This window comes from Labeo rohita, chromosome 15 (genome assembly GCF_022985175.1).
Source record: "Labeo rohita strain BAU-BD-2019 chromosome 15, IGBB_LRoh.1.0, whole genome shotgun sequence".
NCBI lineage: Eukaryota > Metazoa > Chordata > Actinopteri > Cypriniformes > Cyprinidae > Labeo > Labeo rohita.
Window position 1 is genome coordinate 33,463,658 of NC_066883.1, and position 12,096 is coordinate 33,475,753.

Below are 12,096 nucleotides of genomic sequence, written 5' to 3' on the forward strand. Positions count from 1 at the left end.
ACAGGAAATACATCATCAATATAATTAATTCACCACTTTATGCTTTTGCTAAATATTTAACAACAAACAGTGCATCAGTTACCACTAGTAATAGCACACAATAAATGTAAATAAATCATGTGTACAGATACCTGACTACATTTAACTGTTAAGGCTGCTGCCATTTTGGCATGATTGATTTGTACATGACTTCACAACACTTTTTATTTTATTAATTCAATGAAGTTCTTACTGACTGAACTTATGATTCTGATATGTCATTAACACAGTCAAGACACTTCAGTGGGTCTCAATAAAAACCAACTCCATAGACCTCAAGGCAAAGTTTATATCTCAGAGGTCATCCGCAGTTTGCTCATTTATAAAGATTTGTTGAACATCTGGTAAACAAACAGCTGATACTTGAACTCCAAGTTGGAGTGAAACTTAAAAGTATTATTTAGTCAAACTTGCTCTTGCGTGTGGGAGTATGTTTTTCTAACCGTGATGACAACATTTCTGAGGGAATAGTAAAACCTGATGAACTGGAGAGGTTCCCTCAAGGAAATCAGTTTTAAAAATGGGTTTAATAATGGTCTAATTGGCATCTAAAAATACCTAAAGTTGTATTTCAAGGTTGGAGTGAATATGTGGGTTAGTGTGGAGTACTTATAATTAGCTCATGTTAAAATAGAAGTGAATGGGAAATCCCCACAAAGATATCAGTGCCCATGCGGGGGTGTGTTTGTCTTTCTCAGATTGTGAAGGAGTGCAATGAAGGAGTGAGGAAGATGGGTCGCACAGAGGAGCTGATCAGCATCGAGAAAACACTTGAATTCAAGTCAAAGGTACTAAAAACGATAGATGTCGTGCCACTACCCTAAACACACTTTTCTACTGTACTTAAAGGAACAGTTTATCCAAAAATGTCACTTATTCATGTCATTCCAAAGCTGTATGACTTCTGTTCTTCCATTGAACACAAAAGTTGATGTTTAGTAGACTGTTAAAGCTGCTCTTTTCCATACAGTGACATCAAATAGGAACTGGTGGCTGTCAAAAAAGCTATAAAATATGCTAATACACTGTAAAAATGTAGGTTTTACAAGAAAATACCTTTTCAGTCTTTCTTTTTAAATTTCACGTTTAATTTGTGAAATATACTAGCAATTTTGAGTAAAAAAAATATTTTACATTTTAAATCCTACACTAACTTTTTTTTTGCTGTGTAGTGTTTCTAATGTTTCGTTAGGTTTTTTTCTTTATTTGCCAGTATTTTGCATTATTTCAGAACGTAATGATAAAATATGACTTGTAAAATATGATACACCAGTGCATTTTTTCTCTTAGCAATGCATAACAATGCAACAAATATACATTAAAATAGAATTAATTCCTGTGATGCAAAGCTGAATTTTCAGCATCATTACTCCAGTATTCAGTGTCACATGATCCTTCGGAAATCATTCCAATATGCTGATTTTTATCAATTATGGAAACAGCTGCTGCTTAATAATTTTTTTGGAACCTGTGATACTTTTTTCAGAATTCTTTGAAGAATAAAAGGGTTAAATAGAACAGCATTTATTTGCAATCCTGAAAAAAAGTATCACAGGTTCCAAAAAAAAATATTAAGCAGCACAACTGTTTCCAACATTGATAATAAATCAGCATATTAGAATGATTTCCGAAGGATCATGTGACACTGAAAACTGGAGTAATGATGCTGACAATTTAGCTTTGTATCACAATTATATTTTAAAGTATATTAAAATAGAAAACTGTTATTTTAAATTGCAATAATATTTCACAATATTCCTTTTTTCTGTATTTCTGATCAAATAAATGGCACATTGATTAGCATAAGAGACTTAAAAAAAAACCAATTAAAATCTTACTGATCCCAAACTTTAAATGACAGTGTATATAATATTTTTATTTATATTATAGAATAAGTGATGTAATGATAAATAAGATAATGTAAGTTTGTCATTTTATTTTATAATTATTATTTATAATAATATTAAATATTATTAATTTTATTATTAATGTTATTAAATAATATTGATATTAAAAATAATTATTTGCTAAATTTATTTTTTAATTTTATTATTTATAAATTGTTTGTGAAATTTACTAGCATTCTTTACTGAAAATTGTTTTACATTAAATCTTACACCATATTTTTTTGGTGTGTGTTTGTGTAGTTTTTCCAATGTTAGTATGTGTTTTGTTTCATTTACCAGTTTTTTCCATTATTTCAGAATGTAATAATAAAATGTGACTTAAATGTATTAAATGCAAAACGATGCATAACCCAGTTTGACTATTCAGATGCAACATACTTGTGGAAAATACGGTAATAGCTGTATGTGATTAACGGATTAAAATGTAAGTCATTGTGTGCCAAAAATAGTTTCTAGCTCTTATTTGCATTTGTTAACTCAAACTTGATGCATCTCATTCAATTATGATACATATGAGAGTCAGTGGCATTTATATTAGGACAAGGAGAAATAGGACAGTAAAAGATGATAAATACAGAAAAAACATGACTAATAAATGGGATTTTGGACCAATTACAGAGCTAACTAGTACAATGACAGAAATGGCAAAACAGTTATATTAATGTCAAACGTAGTGACATTAATAACACATTTCCAATTAATTGTCATGCATGCATTTTCAATATATAAACATGAGCAATGTGAACATTCTGTTTAGTATCTCCTTTATTGTTCCACGTAAAATAGTAAATGATCACGTAAATTTCATTTTTGTGTAACTATCCCTTTAATTGTTACAAGAGCCCTTGGAGCTAAGTCTTTACTCATGTATTAGAGTGAAGCTTATACAGTCCTCATTCTCTTGTTTGCAGTCGGTGCCGGTGATTTCTCATTCTCGCTGGCTCCTAAAGAAGGGTGAGGTGCAGCAGATGTCCGGGCCCAAGAGCACCAGAACCATGCGCAGCCGCAAACTCTACCACCCTATTTACCTGTTCCTGTTCAATAACCTGCTGCTCATCACCAAACGCAGCTCCAGGTCTGTGACATCATCAGCTGTGACATCATTAGGGTATTAAATAAAGATCATATTCCATGAAGATATTTTGTAAATTTCCTACTGTAAATGTATCAAAACTTAATTTCTAATATAAAACTTAATCATTATAATTGTTATTCTAATTAAAATAAATATTATTTGCTTGTAAATAGAATGATATCATACATGTGGATGTGGATGTGAAGCTAATATTGTCAAATAAGTAATAAAATAAAAAGAAATTATGATATATAAAATGTATTTTATTTGTAAAGTAAAACACAATAAAAATAGAATAATTTGGAAAATATTTATTGAATTATTTATAATAAAATAATTATAATTAAATTCAATAGTAAATATAATATAAATATAATTCTTATTATAATTAAATAAATATAATAAATAAAAAATATTTTTTATATTTTATTTTATTTATAATATTATTAAACAATAATTTGTTCACTTAACATGTAAAATAATAAAATATAATATTTTAATATTTATAAAATATAGTAATTATTATAAAATAATAATAAACATTAGTGTTGGTGTGGACACTAATATAGTTATTGGTTATATATACACTTTATAATAGCTTTCATTAATAAATCATTAACAAGTATTATATTTTGCTTAATAGCTCATTAATTATATATTCACATATCGAAAAATATGAGATGATGTGCTTGTTAATGTTTATTAATTAATTATTTTAAAACAGGGCATTATTTAATGTTAATTAAAATGCTTACAAATGTCATTAAACTTTCAATTCATCTGATAATGCACATTTTAAAAATTTTCAAATGATTTTGACAGATATTTACGATGATTAAAAGCTTCATCAATAAATCATTAACAAATGTTATACAATGTTCAATGTATTATTAGTTAATGGTTACAAATGTCATTTAACTTTTCAACTTTTTAATTCATACACTCATAAATCCACAAATGATTTTAACAGAAACATGATTAAAAGCTTATTTGTTAACATAGTTTTGAATACCAAAAATGTCATTAAACTTCAGTTTACATGTTACCCAATGCTCTTTTTTAATGTGAAAAAATAAGCTTAATTAGTCATTTTAAGCTCTTATTCATGTTAACATATTATTAATGGTCACATATTTGGTCTTGTGTATACTTGTGTTGTTTACACATCTTGAATCATTTATTCTGTTTTTGTTCATGTTTTTGCAATACCCAATCTAAAACTATTCATGAATGATGAAACTATTCATCATTTGTAAATGTTTATGAATATTTACTAATCATTAGTATGTTTATGAGCAGTCATCTCACGTGTGACCTGAATTCACCTTATTTACTCATCTTTACAAATCATTTATTAACCATTCGTTCATGTTTTTGCAAACTAGAGACTATTCATGATTTGTAAATGTTTATAAACTAACTCCTGTACACTTTTGACCTCTTAACCAACCCTTAAACCTACTCATCGTCATATAACAACTGTATGTGTGTTTCAGTGGGGAGAAGTACCAGGTTCTGGACTCTTGCAGTCGCTCCATGCTGAGGACTGAAGACCTGGAGGATCAGGGTCAGATGCTGGCCTGTGCGTTTGTGCTGAAACTGCTGGAGAACCAGGAGGACAGAGAAGTCAGCTACATGCTCAAGACCGAAAGCATGTGAGAACGCAGTCCTAAACCATTATCATAAAGATTACAGTACATATTTACCTTGTGGACTAATGACACTCTGAATGATTACAGAAGCGATAAACTGCGCTGGATATACGCTTTGACTCCAAACCGTCGTACGAGATTCCTCTCAACCAGCACTCACCAACCAGGTACAACACATATATGCATGCACACCCTAAAGAAACGCATATCTTGAATGCACATTTGTTTGGATAAAAAGCTCAAGATGCTACATGTGAAAATGGGGTATGTCTGGTGTCTGAATCAGACGAGATTAATCCCATGTCTGTTTGTCATAATTAGACAGTTTCCATTTCTGTCATCATACTAGTTAGCTCTGTAATTGGTCCAAAATCCCATTTATCAGTCATGTTTTTTTCTGTATTTATCATCTTTTACTGTCCTATTTCTCCTTGTCCTAATAAATAAGTGACATAAAGGGCAACTTTTTATTTAAAATAAAAAAACTAATAATAAATAATGTAATCTATAATGTGTTCATTGTATGTATGTACATAATATCATAAAATAAGTAATATAGTAATTTTAGTAATTTATGTAATGAAAAATATTTATTTTACTTTATAATATGATAAAAATATATAAATGTGAATAATTAAATAAAAATAATAAATATATTATATTATTTGATTTTTTTTATAATATTTAAATTAAATATAAAAAAATATATACACACACACACACACACACACACATATATTAATTAAAATACTGTGCTGTACTTAAAATATTGTGCTAATAAATCAGTGACATAAAAGGCAATTTTATTATTTTATTTTATTTGAAATAAAATTTTAATAATAAACAACATAAATATATTATATATAACATTTTGATTATCTAATATTATACAGTAAGTAATATAGCACGTTTATTTATAACAAAATATAATAAAATCCAATAATACATATATAATAATATAATTTATATTTATAAAATCATAAAATAAGTAATGTAGTAATGTAATGAAGCAATTAATTTTATAGTGAAAATATCTATTTTACTTTATAATATTCTAAAATAATTTATACATTTATTTGATTATATTTTTCTAATATTATAAAATAAATATCAAAAGAAATAAGTATATAAATAGTATATAAATATCAAATATAAATAAATATACAGAATATACATAAAAGTATATAAATATTGTAATAATAATTTATTTCTGTATAAAATTATATTTGTAGATTATTTTGTAATTATTTAAAAAATATGTTAGAATTAAAAAATGTTACATGTAAAACAAAAATAAATGTTATTTAAAATATTATTTCTCATTTCTCAATATTATTTCCCATTTCTGAATCCTTTTCTCTATTTATCGTTTATTGTCCTAATAAGTGACATAAAAGGAATTTTATTATTTTATTTTATTTTAAATAAAAAATTATAATACATAATATAAATATATAATATATATAATTATATATATATAATGTATTCCTTCATTATTTTTTAATTATTTTAAAATTATATTAGAACTAAAAATTTTTACATGTAAAACAAAAATAAATATTATTTACAAATATTATAATATAATATCCGATATATATTTTAATTTTCTAATGATATAATTGTTTTATTTTATTTATAATATAATTAGATAAATAATAAATATAATTTTTGTCTGTCATTAGTTGAATTAATCCCATGTCTGTTTGTCATAATTAGACAGTTTCTATTTCTGTCATTATACTAGTTAGCTCTGTAATTGATCCAAAATCCCATTTCTCAGTCCTGTTTTTTTTCTCTATTTATCTTTTATTGTCCTATTTCTTCTTGTCCTAATAAGTGACATAAAAGGAATTTTATTATTTTATTTTATTCTAAATAAAAAATATGATAATACGTAATATAAATATATAATATATACATTTTATTAGAATCAAAATTACATGTAAAAATCTAAATATTATTTAAAAATATTATTATTTAATATATAATATTTATTTAAATATTTATGATAGTTATTTTATTTTATTTTGTCAAAAACATTAGTTGAATTAATGCATTTCATTGTATCTGTGTGCAGTATAATTTATTGTTTTTGCTGGTGTGTATCAGATTCTCCACAGGTTCAGTGTATCCAGTCATACTCCTCTCAGGAACCTGATGAGCTCTCTGTAGAAATGGCTGATGTGCTGCACATTCTGGAATACACCGATGATGGTAAGTGATCACAAACCCATTGACACTTAGTGTTTGCCTTAAACAAAAGACTTGCAATAAGCCATGCAACTTCACCAGACTCTGCAGTTTTTGGCTAGACCAGGTCTTTGTCTTTCATTTCTGCATCATCTACTGTCATTTGCACAAACTTGTCTCTCTCGCTCTGTTGCTTCCTTTCCTCTGTTCTGTTTTACTATTTTTGTGACATGTCCTTCCTGTTTTTCGTCTCTCTGAACTTTCATAGCATATTTGTCTCTCACCCTCAGGCTGGATGTTGGGTGAAAGGTTGCATGACGGTGAGCGAGGCTGGTTCCCCACCCGCGTGGTGGAGAAGATCATGAACGCAGAAGTTCGGGCTCAAAACCTTAAAGAGTGTCAGAGGATCCAGCAGGCTCAGGAAGGAGCGCAGGGAGCCCGAGCCGCCTCCAGGGGGCGCCGCCCAGCCAAAAGTTCCCAGTACACTCCCACCTGGCCTAACCTGTAGATAAGGAGCAAGAAATGACATTGCATAACCACCACAACCATCGTACGTTCTCCTAATTTCTGACCCGGAGGCGGCGCCCCCTAGATGTTGTGGCGGGCCGATAGTCATTCTGTGTCCAGTGTTTAATTGAATACGTGTCCGGCGTCACACTGAGGACTCGACAGGGTCGTGGAACAGCTCTTGCACTATAAGCACTTGTGTTTTTTCGAATCGCTGCTTCCATACAGTTCTAACACGCTGTTAGCATGAAGGATTTCAACTTTTGCAATCACACGGGGACTACTTTTCTGACGCATATGAGGTGAAGGAAAAACAAATGCTATGTCAGGACTTTTGTAAAGTCGTAATGCTTCTCTGGAAAAGGAATGTATTAATGTGCATGGTCACACCTTACTGACTATACAGGTTTGTGTTTTTTAACTTACCTCTGAGGACAAAGAGGATGTACTGTACCGTACGGAGCTCATTCTCCTCCCATCCACTTGAAGAACAAAACGAAAATAAGAGAGAGAAAATGAACAAAGTTAATCGAATGCACATATCTGATTATTTGAGAACATGGAGGTAAAAATGCAGATGAAGAACACTGAGGCGTTTTTTGCACGTGCTGCATGAGTGTGTGTACAATTACACACATTAAACAATGTTTTCCTACACAAACACACTACACACAAGAGAATAATGTTGTTAAACTAGTCTAACAGCCGTGCCCTAACCAGATGCAAGATTGTAACCTTTCAGCAACAAGCCATTTGTCCATATTGAAAGCGAAAATGCTCAGTGATGAGCAGTGATGAGTGATGAAGATGTTTAATATTAAATAATATATATAAAATTATATTTATATATGGGTAGTTGACATATCAATGTGTGATCTATGGTGTGACGGAAAAATGTAAAAAAAAAAAAAAATTCTTATGTTATTTGTATGTTAAGGGTTTTTTTTCTACATTTTTGCTGTCACATCTTAGGGCACGGTCCAATTTTTATTTGTCAACTACCCACAAATATATATATATATATATATATATATATTATATATGTATATATGCAAAAACATTTAACAATTTTCAGAAATCATGTTTTTTTTAATTGTGCATTCCAAGCAATCAATGCATTAATCAATGAATCAGTAAAAGAGCAGTTGGGTTATTTTGACTACATAAAAAAAATCTATTAAAAAAAAACAATAAAACATGATAATGTAATAAAAAATATGATTTTTGAAAATTAAAAAAAAATGTTTTTGCAAATAAACTTCATATACACATTATTTAAGAAGCACACTTTACTATACTTGTAAGACTTTTTTTAAGCGTTTTTTTTTTTTTTAGTTTTTGGATTTTTTTTTGAGACTTTTGTTCACAATAATATATAAAATATATAAATGTGACCCTGGACCACAAAACCAGTCTTAAGTCGCTGGGGTATATTTGTAGCAGTAGCCAACAATGCATTGTATGGGTCAAAATTATCGATTTTTCTTTTATGCCAAAAATCATTAGGATATTAAGTAAAGATCATGTTCCATGAAGATATTTTGTAAATTTCCTACCGTAAGTATATCAAAACGTAATTCTGTATTAGTAATATGCATTGCTAAGAACTTATTTTGGTCGACTTTAAAAGTGATTTTCTCAATATTTAGATTTTTTTGCACCCTCAGATTCCAGATTTTAAATAGTTGTATCTCAGGCAAATATTGTCCTATTCTAACGAATTATTCCAGTTTTAAAATATTTAAAAATGACGTTTATGACTGGTTTTGTGGTCCAACGTCACAAATATACCAAATATGACAATTGCATGACTAGAAAATAGCTTCTAACAAGTTGGCTGCTGTGAACTGTTAGATAATTCTCCCCAAAATTAACTTTTATTTCCCTCATGTCATTCCAAACCTGCTGTGTTTTCTTTTGTGAGCCACAGGAGATTTTAGGCGCTATTTTTTCATAGCTTGTTAGGTCAAAAACATCCATTTACACAGAAATAGATGCTTTTGTAACTTTACGTCACATCTGGTTCGGACACGGTTTAATAATCTTTTCCGAGAGAGAATGTAACTTCCATGAGAGATGAATCTTGCTGCTCGGCTGGAGTAGGTGTTTTTATAGTTGTGTGCATGTTCATATGAAGACCTCTCATGTTCAAACGTGGTAAAGAGTTGTTGCCAAATAATTGTCCCATTTCATTTTGTAAAAAGATAATTTATTGTTAATGAAAATAAATCTTGAATGTCGAGACCTTTGTTATCCCTGTCTCACCTCATCTAATAAATGACAAAGCCCGCTTTCTGTAAGAAATGTGTTCATTTACACACACCTTTATATCTTAAATGTGACATGTTGAGGGAAAAATGTAGGCTAAAATATGATTTTATCCACCAGAAATTCTTTAAATGATGAAAAGTGTTTCTTTGTGACCAGTTGTTTGAGGAAAGGCACTGTGATGGCAGCCAAAAAGGTAGGTAATTTTTAAAAATATGGTGTAGTTGTGCAGTGTAGTAAATCTTAACAGCAGACGACAAGCTGACTACTAGTCTTGGTAGTTTCACCTAACAAGCTGTTTCCTGAAGCTCAGACTTTGCAGCTGCAGAACTGACAACACCAGGCCACTTCCTCTTTTCCAGCTCTTCACAGACATCTTTTACTCTCAAAAACATGATCAGAGTTCAAATATTATCAGAGGAGCGTTCATAATGGTGTGGTCTTGAAACGTGAGCATGTTACTGAGACGAGGTGACATTATAGAGTAGCATTTCACTTACAGTGAGTTGGAAACCCCTGGAATTCCATACAGTATATAGAAATTCATATTTTATAAAACAAAAATAAAAGTTCCAAAGGTTTTTGTTTAAACAAGACGCTCCCTTGTAGAAGATGAAAGTGATATACTGAAGATAAATACACATTTAGTCAGCTTTGCAGATCACATGAATAAAACTCACTCTGGTAAGTCTAGATAAGCAGAGAAGCTTATATAAAAAAAATATTTTAGATCGAAAGATATGACAGCTTTCTCACAGAGACACTAAAGTGTCACAGCTAGTAAAAACATGCTGGGTGACATTACAATAACTTCTTTTCACTGTATGTTAAAGATAATAGTGTTAAATGGAGATAACGTTTACCTAAAACTAAGTATTTGAGAGTTTGTCATCAGGATCTAAGATAAACCAAGAGCACAATTTTATCCACATTATTTTTGAGCGTAGAAGTAAGCCACTTTCTATGAATGTGACAGAAAGACAGTTTATATGCCATAGCTGTAGGGAAATAACGAAAAGAATAACAGTGCTGTAAACAGTAAAACTGTTTGTAATGCAAACAGGTGTGTTCACAATTAAGATAATACATTAAAATACGGCAAGATACACCAGTTAGCAATATCAAGCAGCTAAAAATGAAAGTGAATGACACTGGAAGCCAAACACATTAAATTCACAAATGGCTGTGGCCGCTCTTATGGGAAAAATAAGGTGGGTACCGTGTATAAACAAAAAACTTGTATTTGATATAGATACATTCTATACTATTTGGTATAAATTACAGATAAAAATTTAATTACAGTTTCAAAGCTACAATTGCACTAGACTGACTTATTTATTTACAAAAACGTCAGCAAAATATTAGCTTTATAGTCAAGTTTTGTACTGAGAAAAAGTGAGAGCAGTACATCATTAAAAGTAGTTCAGTCGAGATGCTCTACTGACATCTAGCGGTCAGAAAATATAAAGCAGCTGTGAACTTTGTGCAATCAGGGAGTCAAAAGACCATTAACAAATGAATTAATCTTTATCACATTTTAGACTTGACTTACAGCTCACATTTGTTGGGGAAACATTAGTATTGCCTTTTAAAGATGATTCTTATCATTATTAGGGTTGGGTTACTAACATTTTCTTTTTTCTTTTCTTTTTTAACCTGCATGTTTATAGTTACAGGATAATACGATTGATGATTTATATGGGTACATATAATAATTTTGAGAACAATGACCACTGTAATGTATAATTGCGCAAGTTTTTTAATCGATATTTTCACTCGAGTTTCCATGGCCGGTTAGCTCAGTTGGTTAGAGCGTGGTGCTAATAACGCCAAGGTCGCGGGTTCGATCCCCGTACTGGCCAAGATATTTTTTTTCGCAGGGGCATTTCTCATAATCTGAATTGCAAGTACATTCACATTTTCAGTGATCTGCATGTTATTCGTCTTTTAAATAATATGATGCATGTTATCTCGTTGTTGTTCGCTACTATGAAATAGTTACAGACCTTCAGCTTTTATTATTCAAACACGACTTGCGTACGCTGCTCTGCCTTGTTTATACTGTGGTTCTAAAAAAAAGGTCGGTTGCGGTGGGCTACATTTGTCTCAACAATCGTAAGCACATTTTCATTTGAAAATTAAGAAAACGTAGGGCTCGTCCGGGATTTGAACCCGGGACCTCTCGCACCCAAAGCGAGAATCATACCCCTAGACCAACGAGCCATACAAACATGTTTCAGCTGCATGTCTGAAGTATTTCATTGGTGCGTTGTAAACTGTATAAAATCATTGTCATTTTCATTTTCGTATTTAAACGCAAGGAGAATATTTACAAAATAAAATAAAATAAGGGCAATTTTATGCTCCATTGTACAAATGCCGAACTGGATCACATAAAATTGCGGTTTGGATTAATATGTAAATGGTTAAATTTAAAGTACAAATTACATGATAATTT

At 30.2% G+C, this 12,096-nt stretch overlaps 1 protein-coding gene and 2 non-coding genes across 4 annotated transcripts in view; 2 read left to right on the top strand and 1 right to left on the bottom strand.

Moving 5' to 3' along the window:
* The window catches only part of ngef (neuronal guanine nucleotide exchange factor), a 33,804-nt gene extending 24,190 nt beyond the window's left edge, over positions 1 to 9,614 (top strand). For both annotated transcript variants that reach the window (XM_051128856.1, XM_051128857.1), the window contains 6 exons: positions 738 to 827; positions 2,858 to 3,021; positions 4,518 to 4,676; positions 4,761 to 4,840; positions 6,783 to 6,887; positions 7,154 to 9,614. In XM_051128856.1, coding sequence (XP_050984813.1) covers positions 738 to 827; positions 2,858 to 3,021; positions 4,518 to 4,676; positions 4,761 to 4,840; positions 6,783 to 6,887; positions 7,154 to 7,371 — 816 coding nt within the window. In that variant the 3' untranslated portion in view covers positions 7,372 to 9,614. The remainder of the gene's footprint in view (positions 1 to 737; positions 828 to 2,857; positions 3,022 to 4,517; positions 4,677 to 4,760; positions 4,841 to 6,782; positions 6,888 to 7,153) is intronic.
* A 1,812-nt stretch (positions 9,615 to 11,426) lies between these two features.
* trnai-aau (transfer RNA isoleucine (anticodon AAU)) lies at positions 11,427 to 11,500 on the top strand. Its single transcript has one exon. It is a non-coding gene; the product is annotated as a tRNA-Ile (tRNA).
* A 289-nt stretch (positions 11,501 to 11,789) lies between these two features.
* trnap-ugg (transfer RNA proline (anticodon UGG)) lies at positions 11,790 to 11,861 on the bottom strand. Its single transcript has one exon. It is a non-coding gene; the product is annotated as a tRNA-Pro (tRNA).
* Between the last annotated feature and the right edge of the window lie 235 nt (positions 11,862 to 12,096).